The following is an 18919-nucleotide window of genomic DNA, read 5'->3' as shown; positions in this document are numbered from 1 at the left end:
ACAATATTTTCCCTTATGTTTTCTAGTTATCTTCCGTATCAGAAAAGGGCATAATTCAATGGTTTCTTTTCCAGGTTTTGTGCACATAAATTGCCCAACAGTGCCAAGTTGACTTCTGCAAAAGACATGCCAAGAAATCAAAATGTTGGACGACCACCATTTGATTACGGACTATGATGTCAAAATAACTTTTGGCATGATTAAGTTTCAGCCCCATTGCTACCGGAGCTTAGTGCCCGTAGCATCTTACCAACACCGCTGCACTAATAACACTTTTGAACGGTAAAATCGTCGGATATTAATATTTACGACCTAAATTTAGAAAATAACTGGAATAAGGCCAGGTGTCCGAGCAAAAAGATTGGAAGGGGAGGAGATAACCATGACCAGCTTGGAAAGTGATCGGTGGACATGCATGTCTGATCGTGATAAATGATCTTGGTATTAAAATATGTATTCAGTCAGGAGGAGAAGAAGACATTAACTTCCCCTGTTTCCATTAAATTATTCAACAAAACACACTGTTTTTGAAAGTAAGAATCTTGATTACATGCCCAAAAGCCTGGCTTTTGTATTAGTTTCTTTACTGATATGATATCAATTACTACTTCTGTACTTTCTATGTTTACAGTTTTACACCAATCATAAACCTCACCACCAACATGAAATACAAACATTTTTTTTTGTTGTCGCGGACATCTTATCTTAACCAGAAACAGGAGCATTCCGAGTTTTTCTAATTCCTGACTCAGCGCATACATTTGACTCGAGTTATTCGAGTCGAGTATTATTATTTTCTACCTGACAAATCTTAAATCCAACTGGATTAAGGTGAATCAGATTTAGTTTAAGGTGAATCAGATTTAGTTGGTGTGAAAAATATAACAAACAAATGGTCAGTCTTTATCTTTTCAGCTGAATTTCCCATTTTACCGCAAGATTTAGTCTTTTAACCGCATCCCAACTTCTAAATCTTTCTCCCCCTGTATTCACTCCGATTTTTAACCACACAAATCAAAAATAGCTCCACTTGATTGGATGTTTTCAGATAAACAATCAACCAATCCAAGTTGACTTTGAAAATCATTCTCAACTTGTCTACTTGTATTTCATAGATATTTATTTAGAGAAAAATTTGCTTTGAAACTCGAAAATTTTTACTATAAAATATTGTTTCCGGCCTAATCAGAAACTGTTGTTAAATACTCGAGCATTAACTTCTCCTTTCTCTTCACAAAAAAAACTTGAAGATCCATGGCCATGAATACTGTTTTGTGGATTATTGGATTGTTCTGCTTTTCTGTTTTCATCAGTCATGGAGTTGAAGCTTCTCATCTCTATTACAGAAACCTTCAATCTCTTCAATCCACTAGCATCCCAAAAAGTCAGCCTTACAGAACTGGTTACCATTTCCAACCTTCTAAGAATTGGATGAATGGTATGTATTTCTTCTTTTAACTTTTCTTCCGAATACTGTTCTTCTTTTAACTTCTCTGTTTTTCTGTGGCTCTAATGGTTCCCCTGTTGTTTTGGTTGTTTCCATGTTCTAACCATGGAATGGACAAATTGATTTTCCTGCATCGACAGATCCTAATGGTTAGTAATTTCATCGACAGATCCTAATGAAATCAATTCAATTATAGTCTATTGATTCTGAGTTCTTGAATCAGATTCATTGTTTGTTATGAATAACTTGATTGATTAGATGGTCTCTTCGACTTAGTTTGTGATGCTTATTTATATATGTTGATTGCAGGACCAATGGTTTACAAGGGTATTTACCATCTAATGTATCAATGGAACCCTCTTGGTGTTGTCTGGGGTAACATAGTGTGGGCACATGCCACATCCACCGATCTCGTAAACTGGATTCACCATAAACACGCCATTGTCACATCCGAACCATTTGATATCAAAGGTGTTTGGTCAGGCTCAACAACATTTGTGAACGGAAAGCCGATTATTCAATACACGGGTATTATCGAGTCGAATCAATGGAATTACCAAGTTCAGAACATGGCAGTGCCTAAGAATTTATCCGATCCTTACCTGGTTGAATGGGATAAACCAGCTAAATGGAATCCTATAATGAAACCCACTGATGGTGTCAATGCTAGTGCTTTCAGGGATCCAACTACTGCCTGGAAAGGTCCTGATGGAAGGTGGAGAACGATAATTGGAAGCAAAATCGACCGTAAAGGAATGGCGATTATGTACAGAAGCAAAGACTTCATTCATTGGATTAAAGCAAGAAAACCTCTTCATTCTGCAAGGAACACAGGAATGTGGGAGTGCCCGGATTTCTTCCCTGTTGCTCTTAAAGGAATGAATGGTGTCGATACTTCCGCTATGGGTCCTCTTGTTAAACATGTTATGAAGGTGAGCTTGGATGATACCAGGCATGAGTATTACACAGTTGGAATGTACGATCATGTGAAGGATCGATACATTCCTGACCAAGGATCGATTGAGAGTGATACCGGTTTGAGATATGATTACGGGAAGTTTTACGCTTCGAAGACATTCTTTGACCATGAGAAGAACAGGAGAGTGTTGTGGGGTTGGATCAATGAATCAAGTACTGTAGAAGAAGACACTAAAAAGGGCTGGTCTGGATTGCAGGTAACGAAATTTTTTGCAACTTAATCTTTAATCTATTGTACTTCTTAATCGACTGAACTTAAGAAGCAAATGCAGGGTCTGACAAATGAGCTAAGTTAAGTAATGTGGTTTATTTTTGCAGGCCGTTCCACGAACTCTTTGGCTCGATCACAGCGGTAAGCAATTGAAGCAATGGCCTGTAAGAGAGATCAACTCTCTTCGTGCTAAACGAGCAATTTTACCAAGTCAAGTTCTTAAGAGAGGATCAGCAATCAAAATTTCTGGTATCACAGCTTCACAGGTAATGTCCCATTCTCTGACTCTGCAAATTACAATTATCTGACAATGTTAGAATTTTGATTACCCCTTCGAGGACGGTGGGTCTGCCCAATCTAGACCTGCTAAATGGATATCATCATTCTTATCTCCTACAATTGAAACCCATGTTTCTTATCCTGTTTGGTTGCACTTCACAGGCAGATGTTGATGTCCACTTTGAGCTACCAAAGTTGGCAGATGCAGAAATCATGGACCCAAGTTGGGTTAACCCACAACTCCTATGCAGTGCTAAGCCAGCATCAGCTAAAGGGAAGTTAGGTCCATTTGGTTTACTAGTTCTGGCTTCAAAGAAATTTGAAGAACAGACAGCCATCTTCTTCAGAGTATATAACAACCACGGCAAGTATGTTGTGGTCATGTGTAGTGATCAGAGCAGGTAAGTTTAGTTCATTTCAGTGTGCACTAAACTTTAGCTTCATAATCATTCTCCATCATGTCCACATCTAACCTAAAATTTGGTATGCACAAACATCAACAGGTCTTCTCTGGAAGAAAGCAATGACAAGACCACTTATGGAGCTTTTGTTAATGTTGATCCTTATCATGATAAGCTATCACTAAGGAGTTTGGTATGTCAAAATTCTCAACTCTTTTTAGGATCTTGTGGTAAGTACATTATTGTTTCCTCAAAGTATTGATGAATTTGGGACTGATGTTTTGCAGATTGATCACTCAATAGTGGAAAGCTTTGGAGTTGGAGGAAAGGCTTGTATTACTGCCAGAGTTTACCCCAAATTGGCAATTGGTGGAGGAGCTCAGCTATATGTATTCAACAATGGAACTCAAAATGTGAAGATATCAAGTTTGAAAGCATGGAGCATGAAGAAAGCTCATATCAAATACTGAAGAAATATTGGAGATTCTTGAACAGCTAACAGATTAAACCAATTTATGGATTTATTCTATGATTGGACAAGATAAATTATCAGTGTTACTTTATATTTTAGGATATTGAATAAACTAGACAGCATTTCTAAGTACATATTCTTCTTTTGAGTTACCACTGCATGAAACCAGCCACAGTTCCCATGGATAATCAAAATCTAGCAACATTGCTACAGAATCCATAAAACTTTGACTGTAGAGAAATTTGGGTTCCATAAAGATTCAAAAATATGATAAAACCGGCAATGGCAAATTCGAAATTCCTTGAAATTGAGACAGAAATTAATTACACACGTAAGCTCTTTTAGGCAGAAACTGGTAAATAGGGGGGATAAACCCTGCAAACTAACAAAAGAAGGCAGTAACAAAAGAGGGCAGAAACTGGCAAATAGGGATAAACCCTGCAAACTAACAAAAGAGGCACGCTGAACCTGACGACTAACTTGGAGCAAAAACTATATGCTGTGCCATTTTAAGAGTAGTAAAAAGAATGCTGTTCAAGATAAAACCTTATATGTGGACATTCATTTCTTCTTGCTCTTGCCTTCATCTCCGTCCTCTTCATCGTTTTCGTCATCTTCATCATCCTCATCGTCCTCTTCATCATCTTCATCGTCCTCTTCATCCTCGTCCTCGTCATCGTCCTCGTCCTCATCCTCATACTCTTCATCTTCATCTTCCACAGCCTCTCCAGTAAACCATGACACAGCATGAGGGATGATTTTGTCTCGAATAGTTGTCCTGTCGAATGGCAGCACATAATCAGCAAATAATTCATGTAAATTCAAGATTACAACTAAAAGAAACCTGATTCACAAACTTAAACTGTCAAACATATAACCAAGCAAGAAAGTTCGACAATCTTACCCGACGTCATAGTCTTGTTCCATTTGAGTTTGAAGATCTTCAGCCTGCCAAAATCAAAGCAAAGTAAGCATTTTGAGCACACCAAACCAACTAGAGTTCATACCTAGAAAAATCTAAAAAATAGATGAACTTACAGTTTCATCATCGATATCCTCATCATCCTCAGGGACTTGTGGTGGATTGAAGAAGTTGAAAAAGCTTTCACATTTTTCAGTTTTAGTTATGGGTTTGGTATTCTTGGATCCCCTTTTTGGCACCTTCTTCAGGACTTTTTGTGTCAAGTTTTTCCCGGGTAGCCATTCAATCTCCGTTCTGCAAAGTCCCAAACCGGATTTAGATTCCAGCAAAAAACAAGGAAATCTAACACCTAGTGAACTTAACCAAGGTAATAGCTACTCACCCTACTGCCTTATCCAGAATAGGTTCATCCTCATCCACCATGTCATATATTTTTGTTAGGACAGTATTCTTGAAATACGGGTTAGGATCGAAGAAGAACTCAAGCTTGAAACCCTTGAAACCTTCAACCCTGCACCACTTGATATCTTTGAGATACTTGAGGGCACCTTCATCGCGCTCTTGAATCTGAACTCCAGAAATGGTGACGAATGTTAAGTATAAAATCAGTGTAGGTGATAATGCAAAAGTGGAATATGCGAAATTAGGTGACTAGAAGTTCTAAATGTCAATACCTCCTCAACTAGTACTTCATTGGTCTTCATTGCAGTCAGCCAAAAGTTAGGCACTCCTTTCTCTGCAGAGCAGACAGTAAGATTTAGTTTCAAACTACACTAACTTATAAAGGCGAAGAGATGGTTTTTAGTTACTTCATACCTTCTGTTGCTTTATCGTCTTTTTTGTCTCCTGTGGTTGTATCGTCCTTTTTGTCTACTGCAGCTTCAACAGAAACTCCTTCTACTTCAACCACACCGTTGACAATATCATACCTCTGTCAAGTGGGACAAAAGAAAGTTATAAACGGAAGAGTAATTTATACTCAAACGAGTTATAATCAGCACTCCAAATTCCAAACAAGCAAAACTGATTCTCAAAATAGTTCGTAGTCTATATTGTGATATCTCTTTCAAAATAAAATCAATAATCACTGCAGTGTCGGAATAGGCACAACTAAATCCAACTTTAGTTTGATGAGCTAGCCTGATTCTAGCCTCCTACAGCTGTTAAGCTTGGATAACATATACCTTGTCGACATATTAACTGATAAAACTACTACCTCATTGCCACTCAACCTTACCAAGAAAATTACAGGCTTATGGGTGATAGACAATCGTCTATATGGGTTAGGGGCCTGGGTCCTACCAAGGATTGAAGTCTACCTAAGTAGTAACAGACACCTAAACCCATATTTTCGAAAATCTATGCCTATGGTGCAGTGTTCACAACCACAAACTCTAGAGAAAACCAACAAGGGAGACAGAAACTTATATATGAATTCAAACTTGCTAAATAAAAGAACACAGGAAATACCTTGGCGTAAAGTGGTTCATAAAGCTTCTGGTATTTAGCTTCAAGTGCAGCCCTCTCCTCAAAAAACTTCGCTTCGAGCTCATCATGTTGGCCCTGCAAAGTATGCACCAAAACTTTTACTTCTCCTTAAACTCAACAACAAACTTAACCCCGCCATGTTCAAGTTTATGATCGAAGAAAATAGACAGAAAGAAAAAGGAGTCCATAGAGACAATAATTTTTATTTAAAAATTGCAGGAAATGGGAGGCGTTTGTCAAATATGAGCAAAACTAACGAATTAGAAATCTAAATTATAAAGCAAATGAATAGATGTTCTGATACAGCTATTTTCCCTATGTTGCACCATCGTGTAATACTGAAAAGATCGATTCCTAACAAATCACACTTCCTATTTTGTCTCTGCATAGCAGAACTTACCCGACTTAAGTTCAGCCACACCAGCTAATTCGCCAAATGCAGTTAAGACCCCTTAATGCACTAATTGGTGCCAACATGCATGGTATTCCATAAACAATAATTCCAAAAAGTAGAGAAAACACAAGATTTCCACCCAATTGATCAATCTAACACTGTGACAAACGAAAAGGAACAGTATGACAACAGACATGGAACACTAATTGATTAACCACCTATGTTCGAATTACGGTTTCACAGCATTACAGCAAACAAATCATTCAAACCGAAACAACATGCAATCAAACAAAACCCCATTAATCAAATTACACATTAAACAAAAAACAAAAAATCAAACTAAACCCCATTAATCAAATTACACACTAAACCCAAATTGAAAATCAAAAACAAACCTGAATCTGTTGCAGAACTTCAACACGTTTCCTGACATTAGTAGAAAGGGATTCAAGAAATTCAGGTTGCCCTCCTAATTGCAATGACATTAGCTTATCCTGCAACAAAAACAAAACCCCAAACAAAATCATCAAAACCCTTTATTCAAAAACAAAACTGAAAAACCCCCAGAAACTCAAAATTACAAAACAAGTATTACCTTAAGAGCACCAACAAGATCTGCTCTCTCTTCACTCAAAGCTTCATCAGTAAACCAAAACAAAATCAGGGTTTTAATTCAAATACCAAAAACAGACTCAAACAATCAAATTAAAAGTAAAGGGGTTTTTGAGATTATGATTACCAGTAGTAACACCAGGAAGAGCAGATTCAACATCAGACATGTCAACCTTCTTACTATCGCTCATACTTAAACCCTAGAATTATCTCTTCAAAATACCTTAAGAAACCCTCTATTTTGTGTAAGAATTTGAGATGGTCTCTGTTGGGAGAGAAAGAGTAAGACCCTTTTCTAATATATAAAAGAAGGTTTGAAATTTCTGGAAAGATTTTTCACAACTCATCAAAAGAAAAGTGACCAAATATAAACACAGAGTATCTCTCTTGCTCTCTTTGTCACGTTGCTTTCTGTCTAACGTTGGATTTGTCACAATCACCTCGATTGTTTTGTGGGAACTATGGAATGTGGGCCCTTCTGTGGTTCTTTCCATCTTAGCCGTTCAATGTTTTACTAGGTTCTTTCCTCTGAGAGCAACCACAGTCATGACCAAATTTGGGGACTATACCCAAATTTGGTCCCAAATTCAGCCGCAGTGGTACTGACTAAAACCATATTTAGTCCAGTTAATTAGGGTTTGCGACCAAATGTGGTCGCCAACCCAGACTAAAATGATTAATAGTGGGACGGAAGTATAGTGGGCGTATGATTTCAGACGGAAGTATAGTGGACGTTCCACATCGGGCGTACGTATAAATAACGTATGATAATGGGGCGGATGTATATAGAGCGTTTGAGTTAGGCGTTATTATAAACACCGCCGGGCCATACGTAGATAAAACCTACGCCCCATAGCAGACGCAGTTATTAAAAACGCCTGGTTTGGACGCAGTTACTAAAAGCGCCTGGTCCGGGCGCATGTATTATGACCGTATGCGGGAGACGGACGTATTATTAACGTCTGTGTGAGACGCATGTTTTATGGGCGTATGAGTGAGACGCATGTTTTATGGGCGTATGAGTGAGGCGCATATATTACGACCGTATGGAGTGGGCGCATGTTTTAGAAGCGTCTGGGATGGGCGCATATATTTGCCCTAGATTTTTCGTCTGTTTTCGTCTTTTTTTTTTCTTCTGTAAAAACTGTTTATGTAAAAGGAGGAGGAGAAGAAGAGATAATCACGTCTATATCCAGACGGAGCGTTCACGTCTCACTCAGACACACGTATTACAAACGCTTGATTCAGACGCATGTATTACAGACGTCCCACTCAGACGCACGTATTACAACCGTCCCTCTCACACGCACGTATTACAAACGTCCCACATAGACACAGGTATTACAAACGTCCCACTCAGACGCTCCTTCTTTAAACGCCCCAACCAGACGCTTCTTAAATGCACGCTCCACTCAGACGCTTCTTCTATAAACGTCTCACCCAGACGCATAATCCATTAACGCCCGAAACATACGCATAATCCATTAACGCCCGAAACATACGCACTTTATATCTCCGCACGAGTGATACGCACTTTTCATCTCCGTCCCAGTAGACGCACTTTCCATCGCCGTCCCATATCCGGCGTTAGTTATACCTGCGCCTCAATCAAGCGGGCATTATACCTCCGTTTCATTCAAACGCATAATAAAAATCCGCTTCATCAACAGACGTGAGTATAAGTTACGTCTGGCATCGGGCGTTAGTGTAAGTTACGCTTCACCAAATTTGGTGTTATCCCACTGCGCTTGGGTCACCCAAAATACCAAATTTTTTTGGTTTTTAGTCTGGCTTTTGGTATTTGGTCCGTCTCATGACTGTGGTTGCTCTGAAAGCACCTAACTAAACCCTGGGAGTCGGGCCTGGGACATGTTAAGATCATGGACCTCCCATCCATACCCGACCAGTTTGCTGGATCTGATTTATCTGACTCATTCGGATTTAACTTAATGTGTTTGTTTTTCGAATCAGATGTGGCTCAACAGATTTAACAAATATGAGTTGGTCTTGATCCCATTAGCCAGAAGCATTAAACGGGCCGATTCAAGGATCGGGTCTGAGCCAGAGATCGAGTCAGATCTTACACAAAATCGAAAACAAATAATCTTATGTCTGACGTACGTCGAGTCAGGAGTTGACTCGGATTCAAGTCAGATGCAAACAAATATGCGGCAAGTTAAGTGTTTATTGTGAGAATGGCCATCAGGAAAAATCAAAACGCTTTACTTCTAGTTTGTAAGACATCAAACCACTGTGCCATCTTTTTGATGACATTTAGTAGATTTTTCGGAGTCTCACATTTTTCGACATATATTTGGTTGTATTTTGGTTTCTACTCTTGTAGTTAAATTTCCAAAATTATTAATAAGAGAGATGAGATTATTAGCTAGAATTGTAATAAAATCAATTGTTAATTATTTAATCGATGAAATTAAATCGAAAATTGAACACTTTCCTTTAAAGGAGTGTGCATGAAATTGGATCTGAATCTGAGATACAGGTGAGAGTTTCCTGTATTTTTCCCTTTTTGTGAAACTCATTTGGAATAGCCTTAAACCAAGAATGTAAACAACATTAATTGGTAGATCTTATGGGTTAATCTAACACATGAAAAGTTGTTACGGCAGTGTAAGCTTATCATAAATTTTTTTATTTTACATTTTCCTTTTTTGGTACATTTGGCAATTATTATTATTATTTTTATGCTCATTAAAGTTTAAAATGGCCTTTTCCATTTTATGCTTAATAATAATTTCCTTATTTACATTGTATCAATTTATAACCTCACTCTTGAATACATCATAATAAATGATAATAATCCAAAAAAAAGGAGTGCAGAACGCAAAGTGCTAATAGACAGCTCTCTAATATAATATATGACGGGTAAAACATAAATAATTAGTCGTACGTTTGGAACGCTGGTTCCAATTAGTGTTCCACTGTCTAGAATAGTACTGCAAGAGGTAGTTGTTTTCTCCAACTTCTGAATGAGATGGGAATTATGATGTCGAGATGAAGGTTCGATCAGCAGTAAAATTGGTCCTGGATTTGCTCCGTAGGAGCGGAACCCCACTGTGCTGAATTAAAATAATATATTAGAAAACAAAACTAGTCATAAAAAACCAAGGTGACCAAACTTGTGGTACAAAAACCCCACTCAAATATTGGGATTCATTAAAACTCCATCTTAAACTAAATTGATACAAAACCCCCAAATTTTAAAAAATTGATACAAAAACCCAAATTTCAAAATTGGTTTCATCAAATTTTATGATGAAACCAAAATTGGTTTCGTCAAATTCTATTAGGTTTCATCAAATTTTATAATGAAACCAAATTTTGGTTTCATCAAAATTTTTGGGATTTTTGTGTTACTTTTGTTTTGGCGGGTTTTTTGTGGATGGATAGTGACACCTTTGGAGTTATAACTCGCGGATCGAAAACGATAAGAAAAAGAAAAAAAAGTTATTTCCATAATCGTGACTTTTCGGATTTTAAAATCGGATAAGCAGGCCCTTCACCGGCGGGGCCAAAGGAAAGGTGGCAAATTATCCGTTGGCTTAGCTCACAACCATCTCACGTCCGTTGGTAAGAACTTTAACCTTTTGCTTGCCCCTCCTAAGGTTCCCACTAGCTCTCATGACTGATAATGATATCTGTATAAGTTTGGGCATAGTTAAATAAAGTGAGGGTCCTTGTGTTTTATCTGCAGAGTACTGCGACAAAGACTCATCTGCACGAGAAACAACAGATAGTTGTTGTGTGGCAGGAGTCCAACAGTCTTAACACAAGACAGTCGCATCAGTCCTGCACTCCTAGCTAGGTTCTATAGCCTACTGTTTATTTTGTACGAGGAATCAAACCCAGTCCACAAACTGGCCTTTCATGCACGTGAAATATGATAAGAGGAAGTCTGGGGCCTTAGCCCTTGGGACAGACAAGGTATACCCCGACCTTAAGATACAGTGGCATTTTTGTACCAACAAAATCATATAGCGACCCTAAATCTTATGCCAATCTGTTTGGCATCTAAATCTCATACATTCAAAAGAAAATGTTCGGTCAAATCATGGACCCGAAAAATGAAAAGGATTTTACACGAAAATAATGTTCTCTAGGACACAGAATTGAAAACCTAATTAGCAAAGAAATTCCTAGTATCAATGCTATTACCAGAGTAGACAATCAGATCTTTCAGATATGTATTAGAACTTGATAAACAAAGTTTCTTGCATTTGGAATTTAGAAAAAGTAGGAAAAGTTGCCTTTCCAGCTTGATTTTGCTTTGACAGGCCAAAAGAAAAAAGATATGAGACCCAAACTTTGTCCCTATGGTGGGATACTTTTGTCTGGTGATGAGTAGACGCCATGAGAGTTTGGCAGAACTTGTTGAACATCACATTTCCTAATCAAAAACATAGTACAAGCATGTCGATACGCAATAAAAGAAAGGTTGAGTTGCAACAGTTCCATATAGTTTGATGCAAAAAGATAAAAAGGTGCGCATAAAAAAAATGTGTGCATTCCTATCAGTATCACAGTTCAGTCGGATGTTTACTTGAGATGAATTACGGTTGCCTTCAATGCTTCCACTACTGCAGAATCATATTTCTTTACCAAAAAAAATTGTAATGAGACCGATTATATTTTACTCCCTGCAAAACCACACCAAAAATCACCCAAAAGTTTAACAAACCTGGTATCAAAATTTTACGGAGTCCAGCAACTAAAGGAACCAGCAAGAGAATAGGATTCCAATCAGCTTGAATCTTTGAGGTACATTACATCAGTTGTACACCTGCCTACATATCAAACACAGAGTATATCTCCTTGATAACCCCTTCAAGTCGTACGTCGGTAACAAACATAAGCTTGATAGTTAAAAGATCTGAAAGATAACTACTACATCACTCTTACACCTGCATGCATAACAAACTCAGACCATATCTCCTTGCAGAAACATTATCGCTTTAAGTGATCACTTGAATGCTTAGGAATCACAAAGTCTTCTAGATTGGACGTAAGTTACTTTTAGTAAAAAGGTCAAGACTCAAAGGGTTCCATCGGGAAAAAAGAACTTCTTTTATTTCACTATTAACAGTATCTCTAAACAGAACATGAGCGTTTAAACATTCCTAAATCCATATACTAAACTGACAAGTAATGTACCCTTCTGGAAAATAGTGGGTCCCACACGAAAACCATGAGATCTACCAAAAACATATGATTCCGGAAGTCCGTGGCTTACGTGTAGGACTCACTATTCCCAAAAAGGTTCATTACTTCTTATTTTACTGCATACAGTTTTGTGGGTGTTCAAACACAAATCTGTTTAGAACGACTGACTTTTATATCTATGAATCTCATTACAGTTTAGTCTTACTAGACTACTTTCAGTTACTAAAATGCCAACTGTGCTAACTAAATCACTATCATGCTTGCAAACAGGAATTGCAAACAGGAATACTAATTGCAGTCTGAATATACAGCTGGTCCAATAACATGCTGACATTATTTTCATATGGGATCCACCATTTTCCAAAAGAATCCTCTTAAAAAAATTTAAAGTTTAAAATTGATGGACTACTAGTTGGACAATAAACTTGGACAACGAGTAGTTGCTTCCACAGTAAACCATCGCACACATTTGACATTACTCTTCTATGCAGCCAAGGTAATACCTCGGAAATTTAGATACTGAATTATGAGGAATGGGGCAACTACTTGAAGTCTAAATCTTTAAATCCAACAATTTAAACCCTAACATCTCAAAATATTTGCAATTTCGGGAAATTAAAACTTTAAAATCCCGAAATATCTACCTTTTGGAAAACAGTGGCTCCCACACAAAAACAATTATAGCCACTGAGTGCACTTACCAGACTACCGTGCATGAATTTACTTTTAAAAAAAAGTACTACTGTGTATGAAAAAGTTCAGCAACTCTCTGACAATAATTACTAATCAAAAACATAGTACAAGCATGTCGATGCGCAAAAAATGAAAGTTTGAGTTGCAATAGTTTCACATAGTTTGATGCAGAATAGATAAAAAGGTTTGCATCAAAATGTGTGCACAAAACAGAAGAAACGAAAACCTTATATTTGAGAGGCGACTGAGAAGAAAGAAAAGAAGAAAGAAAAACAACCGACGAAAAAACAAAATAAAATCATGAATTCGAACGAAGATCTACAGGGGAGAAGGGTGCAAGATAGAAAAGAGAGCGAGAAGAGAGTGAGAGGTGGAGAATGAGTGGTGCCTTTCTCTCTCTGCTTTAGTGTAAATAAGGTTATTTTTAGATTTGGACGGTACAGATTCGTTTTATGATGCACATACGGATTGCTGAATTATGAAACGTTATAAATTCGTTTTAGGATGCTCATACAGATTGAGAAGCTTGTGTGTTTCTCTTAGTGCTAATAAAATTGAATACACGAGTTTATACTAGCACAAAGAGAAACACACAAGCTTCTCAATTCGTATGAACATCCTAAAACGAATTTACACCGTTCCATAATTCAGCAATCCGTATGAGCATCCTAAAACGAACCTGTACCGTCCAAATCTAAGAATAACCTTATCTACACTAAAGCAAAGAGAGAAATGCACCACTCATTCTCATCCTCTCACTCTCTTCTCGCTCTCTTTTCTATCTTGCATCCTTCTCCCCTGTAGATCTTCGTTCGAATTCATGGTTTTCTCTTCTTTTTTTTCGTCGGTTGTTTTTTTTCTTCTCAGTCGCCTCTCAAATATAGGGTTTTCGTTTCTTCTTCTATCAATTAAAGTTGGGATTTAAGAAGAACAAGCAAATGCTTTCTTCTTTTCATCAGGGGGCACAAAAAAAATCTTCTTTCTTTTAATATTAAGAGTACTCTAAACAGATCGTGTACGTTCAAACACTCCCAAAACCATTTTCTAAAATAACAAGTAATGTACCCTTCTGGAAATAGTGGGTCCCACACGAAAGCTATGAGATCTACCAGAAACATATGATTGTGATAGAGGATTTTGGGAGTCCATGACTTTCGTATAAGACCCACCATTCCCAAAAGGGTTCATTACTTCTTATTTTACTGCATACAGTTTTGTTGGTGTTCAAATACAAGGTCTGTTTAGAACGAATAACTTCTATATCTACAAATCTCATTATAGTGTAGTTCTTACTAGACTACTTTGAGTCATTACAATGCCAACTGTGCTCACCAAATCGCTGTTATGCTTGCAAACAGGAACACTAATGGCAGTCAGCTGAGTCCAATACATGGCAGCATGTTATTGGTTGACATTGTTTTCATATGGGATCCACCATTTTCCAAAAGAATATTCTTATAAATTTTTTGAAGTTTACATTGATGTACTACCAGTTGGATGAACTTGGACCGCGAGTAGTCGCTTTGACGATAAACCATCACACATTTACTCGGAAGTTTAGAGACTGAATTATGAGGAACAGGGCAACTACTTGCGGTCCAAATCTTTAAATCCAACAATTTCAACCCTAAAATCTCAAAATATTTTTATTTTCGGGAAATTTGAACTCTAAAATCCAATATCTACCTTTTGGAAAACAGTGGGTCCCATACAAAAACAATTATAACCAAACATTGAATGCCACTGAATTAGAGTACTGTGCATGAAAAAGTTCAGCAACCCCCGACAACAAATTACTTGGGCAATAATCATGATCAACTAGGTGGTAGGAAGATTGAAAAAGATAAAAGCTATGTTGTAAAAGGCGCTCTAAGCGTAGGGTCAGCGCCTGGGAAAAAAAAGGCTCCCAGGCGCCAAAATAAAGCTAACTTCTGTTTTTTCTAAATTTCAGGCGCTCGCCTGGAGCGCCCTAGGCGCTGGGCTTGGCGCCTCGCCCAGCGCCTTTTACAACATAGGATAAAAGAGAAACAAATCTGATGAGTGGGCTCAAGAGAAAAAACATCCGCCATAACCTAAACCATTTTAAAGGCTCATAAACTTATTTGCACTCATTTCTCTTCTAAAAGCGGAACTTTCAACTTTTCTTGAGCTCAGCTTTAGAGCTTTTACTCTCTTTTAATAGAATTTCACGTATCCTAAAAGAACACAAAGCCGGTGAACTAACCTGTGGATGTAGGCCAGATCCTGGTGTCAATCTCAATATCTCTCATCTCATAATGCTCTTATGTGTCTATCATCTTGATCTCTGGTTTATGACCATTAGATAAAGTTTCGAGAACAAATTTCGCAAAATTCCTAAACTGAGTTTGAATCAGACTTTGGTTTGAGAAAATCAAACATTCAAGGTTTTAGAAACCCAAAAAAAATCTCGGAACCTTTCTCTTACTAGCATAGTTTCCGATATAATGTTTTAGAACTTCATTAAGGGTAACACTCTAGACCAGCACAAAAAGAAGGAAAGAAATCTTTTTTAACCTAAATCCTCTCTATACAGAAATAAGTACAAACAAGTCACAAAAATATCCTTAATCCACATGCTAACTTTCAAATATAAGGATATTATTATAACTAAATTATACTTCTATTTTTCATAAAATGAATTTAGGCCAGAAAGAACTCCATTCCTCTAACTCTCTTTGTGAGCTTCAACTGTTGACGGAAGTCCAAGAATTATTATAAGAAAATTATGCAAATAAAAGACTAAATTTATGAACACGAGATAAGCCTAAGATACGCAGAACTACGTAAAAAATGCTATTACTCTATCTTCATTTTATACATCAATTTTCCGTTGCACTGGCCAAATAGCATGAAAGCAATCATAATAGTACAAATCCAAGAACTAGTACTAGTTAATATACACAAGGTGATAGAAAATAACTCACATAATGACTCACTATTTTTATGCCTGTTTCTAACAGAACACTAACATTGTGAGTTATTTTCTATCACCTTGTGTATATTAACTAGTACTAACACGAGATAAGCCTAAGATACGCAGAACTACGTAAAAAATGCTATTACTCTATCTTCATTTTATACATCAATTTTCCGTTGCACTGGCCAAATAGCATGAAAGCAATCATAATAGTACAAATCCAAGAACTAGTACTAGTTAATATACACAAGGTGATAGAAAATAACTCACATAATGACTCACTATTTTTATGCCTGTTTCTAACAGAACACTAACATTTTGTCATATGGAGAACGATTGATAAATGTTTTACCTATCTGAGAACTATCCACATAGCAACAGCATCTTAATCTTAATCTTAACTAGCAAGTTTAGAGTATGTAGATACGGCATCAAATGATAACTAAAATTAAGTATTTAAAATATATTACGGGATAAACCAAAAGTCTACTCTTCAATAGTAGAGATTGATAGTGATGGTGATAATGTGATTAACCAAGAAAAAAAATCACTTCTACCTAAAAAAAGGTTAAATCAGCAAACAATGGCATCATATAACAAAAAAACCAAAGAGAAGCATCAAATTACCTGAACTAAGATTATTGGACTTCATTTTCTACAGCAGACGACCTCATTGTCATGTGTTTCTTTGCGCTTCACCTCTAACTGGGATAGTACAGTCATCCCTTGCAAATACCAACATGTGCAGGTTCCTCGGTTTCCAGCCCGCACAATTAACAACTACAGCAGGCCCAGATATGATTCTTAGCAGCTCAGCTGTGCCATATATAACCTACAACAAAGCTTTACCTGTTTTAAACCAAAAGATAAATAAAGCCATCTGCCTAGAAAAGTTTATATAAAGGATCCAGAGCTAGAGGAGAATGTAGAGGCAGTACGCCATTACTTAATCAAGAGGGAAGTAATGCTACACCTTCTAAACAACATATGCATATAGATAAATGTGATGACTTTCAAACCATGCAGTCCCAACAGATCAGAGAGAAATCACCATTTCTAGAGCCTAACTGATTTGCTCAATACTTGATGTTTCAACCAACCTGCAGCATCTAGGCCATGACCATGTAATTGATGAACCATTATCATCATCGCAGAAACAGCGACTGAAACAATAATCAAAATAAAGGAGATAGTTCCTATCATAATGAAAAACAGTAATAACCATGAGTCAACAACCAAACACGGCAAAAGAAATCCAAATTACCCAGGATATTGTTCATTATCCATCTCAGGTGATATTTTATAATACACTTTTTTGTACATTTTGCGTTATGCATATTGAGCACATATATTAGTGTGAATAGTAGATAAAACTAATTAAACTATGTCTTAAGCGACGTTGATAATTTCAATATAACAGCATAGCTGCTGCTCCATAGATAAGAAAATTGTTTAAACCCAGAATGACCGACACCTGAAATTACATTGCTCAAGTTTGTTTTTGAATCAAATTATCGGTTTGCGAGAGAATCAAATTTTTCTGGTTTTAGAATCCCAAAATTGTATTTCGAAATTTCTTTCATTGGCATAGTTACCAATACAATATCTTAAAACTTCATTAAAGGGAGTTAGCACGTTACCAGCAAATAGAAAGGAAAAAAATCCTTTCTGACCTAAATCCTTCTTTAAAAGAAAATAAAAATACAAACCAGTTATAAAAATACCCCTAGTTTAACAAATCACATATCTACATGCTCAGTTGTTTTTTAATCTAAGGATATTATTATAACAAAACTGTACTCATTTTTTTTTTCCTTAGAAGGGATTTAGACCCGAAAGAACTCTATTCCTCTCACTATTTTTACTTTCTCGGATAGAGCTTCAACCTTGCTAATGGAAGTCTAAAAGTTACTGTAAGAAAATTATGCAAATAAAAGACTCGACTGATGAACATAGGCCTAACCACAAGTAGTCCTGATCCATGTTTATATTGTAATGTCACAGCATAACTGCAAAGAATAGAAAAACGATTAAACTCAACATGATCTATGCCTCAACTGCACTATAGGAATGGATGCAATACCAAGAACCCAAGACATGGGATCTTTACATAACTAAACAAATTTAATATCAAATATTATTTCCCTCGAGTCTAAAATGAATTTCCTGAATACAATCAGATAACCAGACTCCGATGACTCATGGTTCAGTAAAGGTACAATTTATTTAAGCATTTTCTATAAGTTTTTTCTTCTATTGCGCACATTCAACTATCTACTTATGGGTTCAAAACTTCCAATGCACAATCACTTGCTCGAGGAAATCTTAAATCCCAACCAAAACACAAAAATGAACCTAAACTAAAACACACAATCAGCAGGGTTAAGCCACACATATGAGGAAGTATTCTGACCTCGAGTGGTTTCGTTCATCTTTTCATGATGACATATTTTTCAAGTGTGACTTCCCCGTTCCTTATTAGTTATTTCCTTCTGTACTGTCCAATTAAGAGAACTGTTACATCTATAAGATGATGTTATTCTATTTACAACTAATTGAGTAAGATACTGGTGTTTCCTCTTTATTCATGAACAGATTTGAGTAGTTTACAATTCTAGCATGTAAGGCGTGGTCTGAAACGTGTACTATTGAGTAGTTCACAATGCTAGGCCTTTCATATTGCCTCTTTCTCCTGATGACGAATACATAATATAAGCATATTGTCATTTGGTATAATGCAACACACAGGACATCATAGAAGAGGTAACTGGCAATAGAGTACACGTGTTCAACAAACTGCCAGACCTCCTAAAGCATATGTGTAAATCATTCAATTCATATTGTTGTCCACGGAGACAAATTAAAGAATTATCAAGGCAGGGTGTGCAGCAAGGTGAAGCATTACC

The 18919-nt window shown here is 36.9% G+C and overlaps 2 protein-coding genes across 2 annotated transcripts; one reads left to right on the top strand and one right to left on the bottom strand.

Moving 5' to 3' along the window:
• Positions 1-1134: 1134 nt before the first annotated feature.
• Positions 1135-3920, top strand: LOC113318298 (beta-fructofuranosidase, insoluble isoenzyme CWINV1-like). Its single transcript, XM_026566445.1, has 7 exons — positions 1135-1438; positions 1588-1596; positions 1757-2622; positions 2744-2902; positions 3078-3316; positions 3419-3509; positions 3604-3920. The coding sequence occupies exons 1-7, from the start codon at positions 1255-1257 to the stop codon at positions 3784-3786; spliced, it is 1731 nt and encodes a 576-aa protein (XP_026422230.1). The 5' UTR covers positions 1135-1254; the 3' UTR covers positions 3787-3920.
• Positions 3921-4023: 103 nt separating this feature from the next.
• LOC113318299 (nucleosome assembly protein 1;1-like) lies at positions 4024-7549 on the bottom strand. Its single transcript, XM_026566446.1, has 10 exons — positions 7332-7549; positions 7188-7228; positions 6988-7086; positions 6181-6273; positions 5527-5641; positions 5385-5446; positions 5093-5277; positions 4827-5004; positions 4693-4736; positions 4024-4566 (listed from the first exon to the last, which is right to left on the bottom strand). Exons 1-10 carry the CDS (start codon positions 7393-7395, stop codon positions 4350-4352), a joined length of 1098 nt encoding a protein of 365 aa, XP_026422231.1. The 5' UTR covers positions 7396-7549; the 3' UTR covers positions 4024-4349.
• Between the last annotated feature and the right edge of the window lie 11370 nt (positions 7550-18919).

The sequence above is a fragment of the Papaver somniferum genome, chromosome 10 (assembly GCF_003573695.1).
Source record: "Papaver somniferum cultivar HN1 chromosome 10, ASM357369v1, whole genome shotgun sequence".
Lineage (NCBI taxonomy): Eukaryota > Viridiplantae > Streptophyta > Magnoliopsida > Ranunculales > Papaveraceae > Papaver > Papaver somniferum.
The sequence above is the reverse complement of the archived record's forward strand: the minus strand, read 5'-3'. Positions and strand labels throughout refer to the sequence as shown.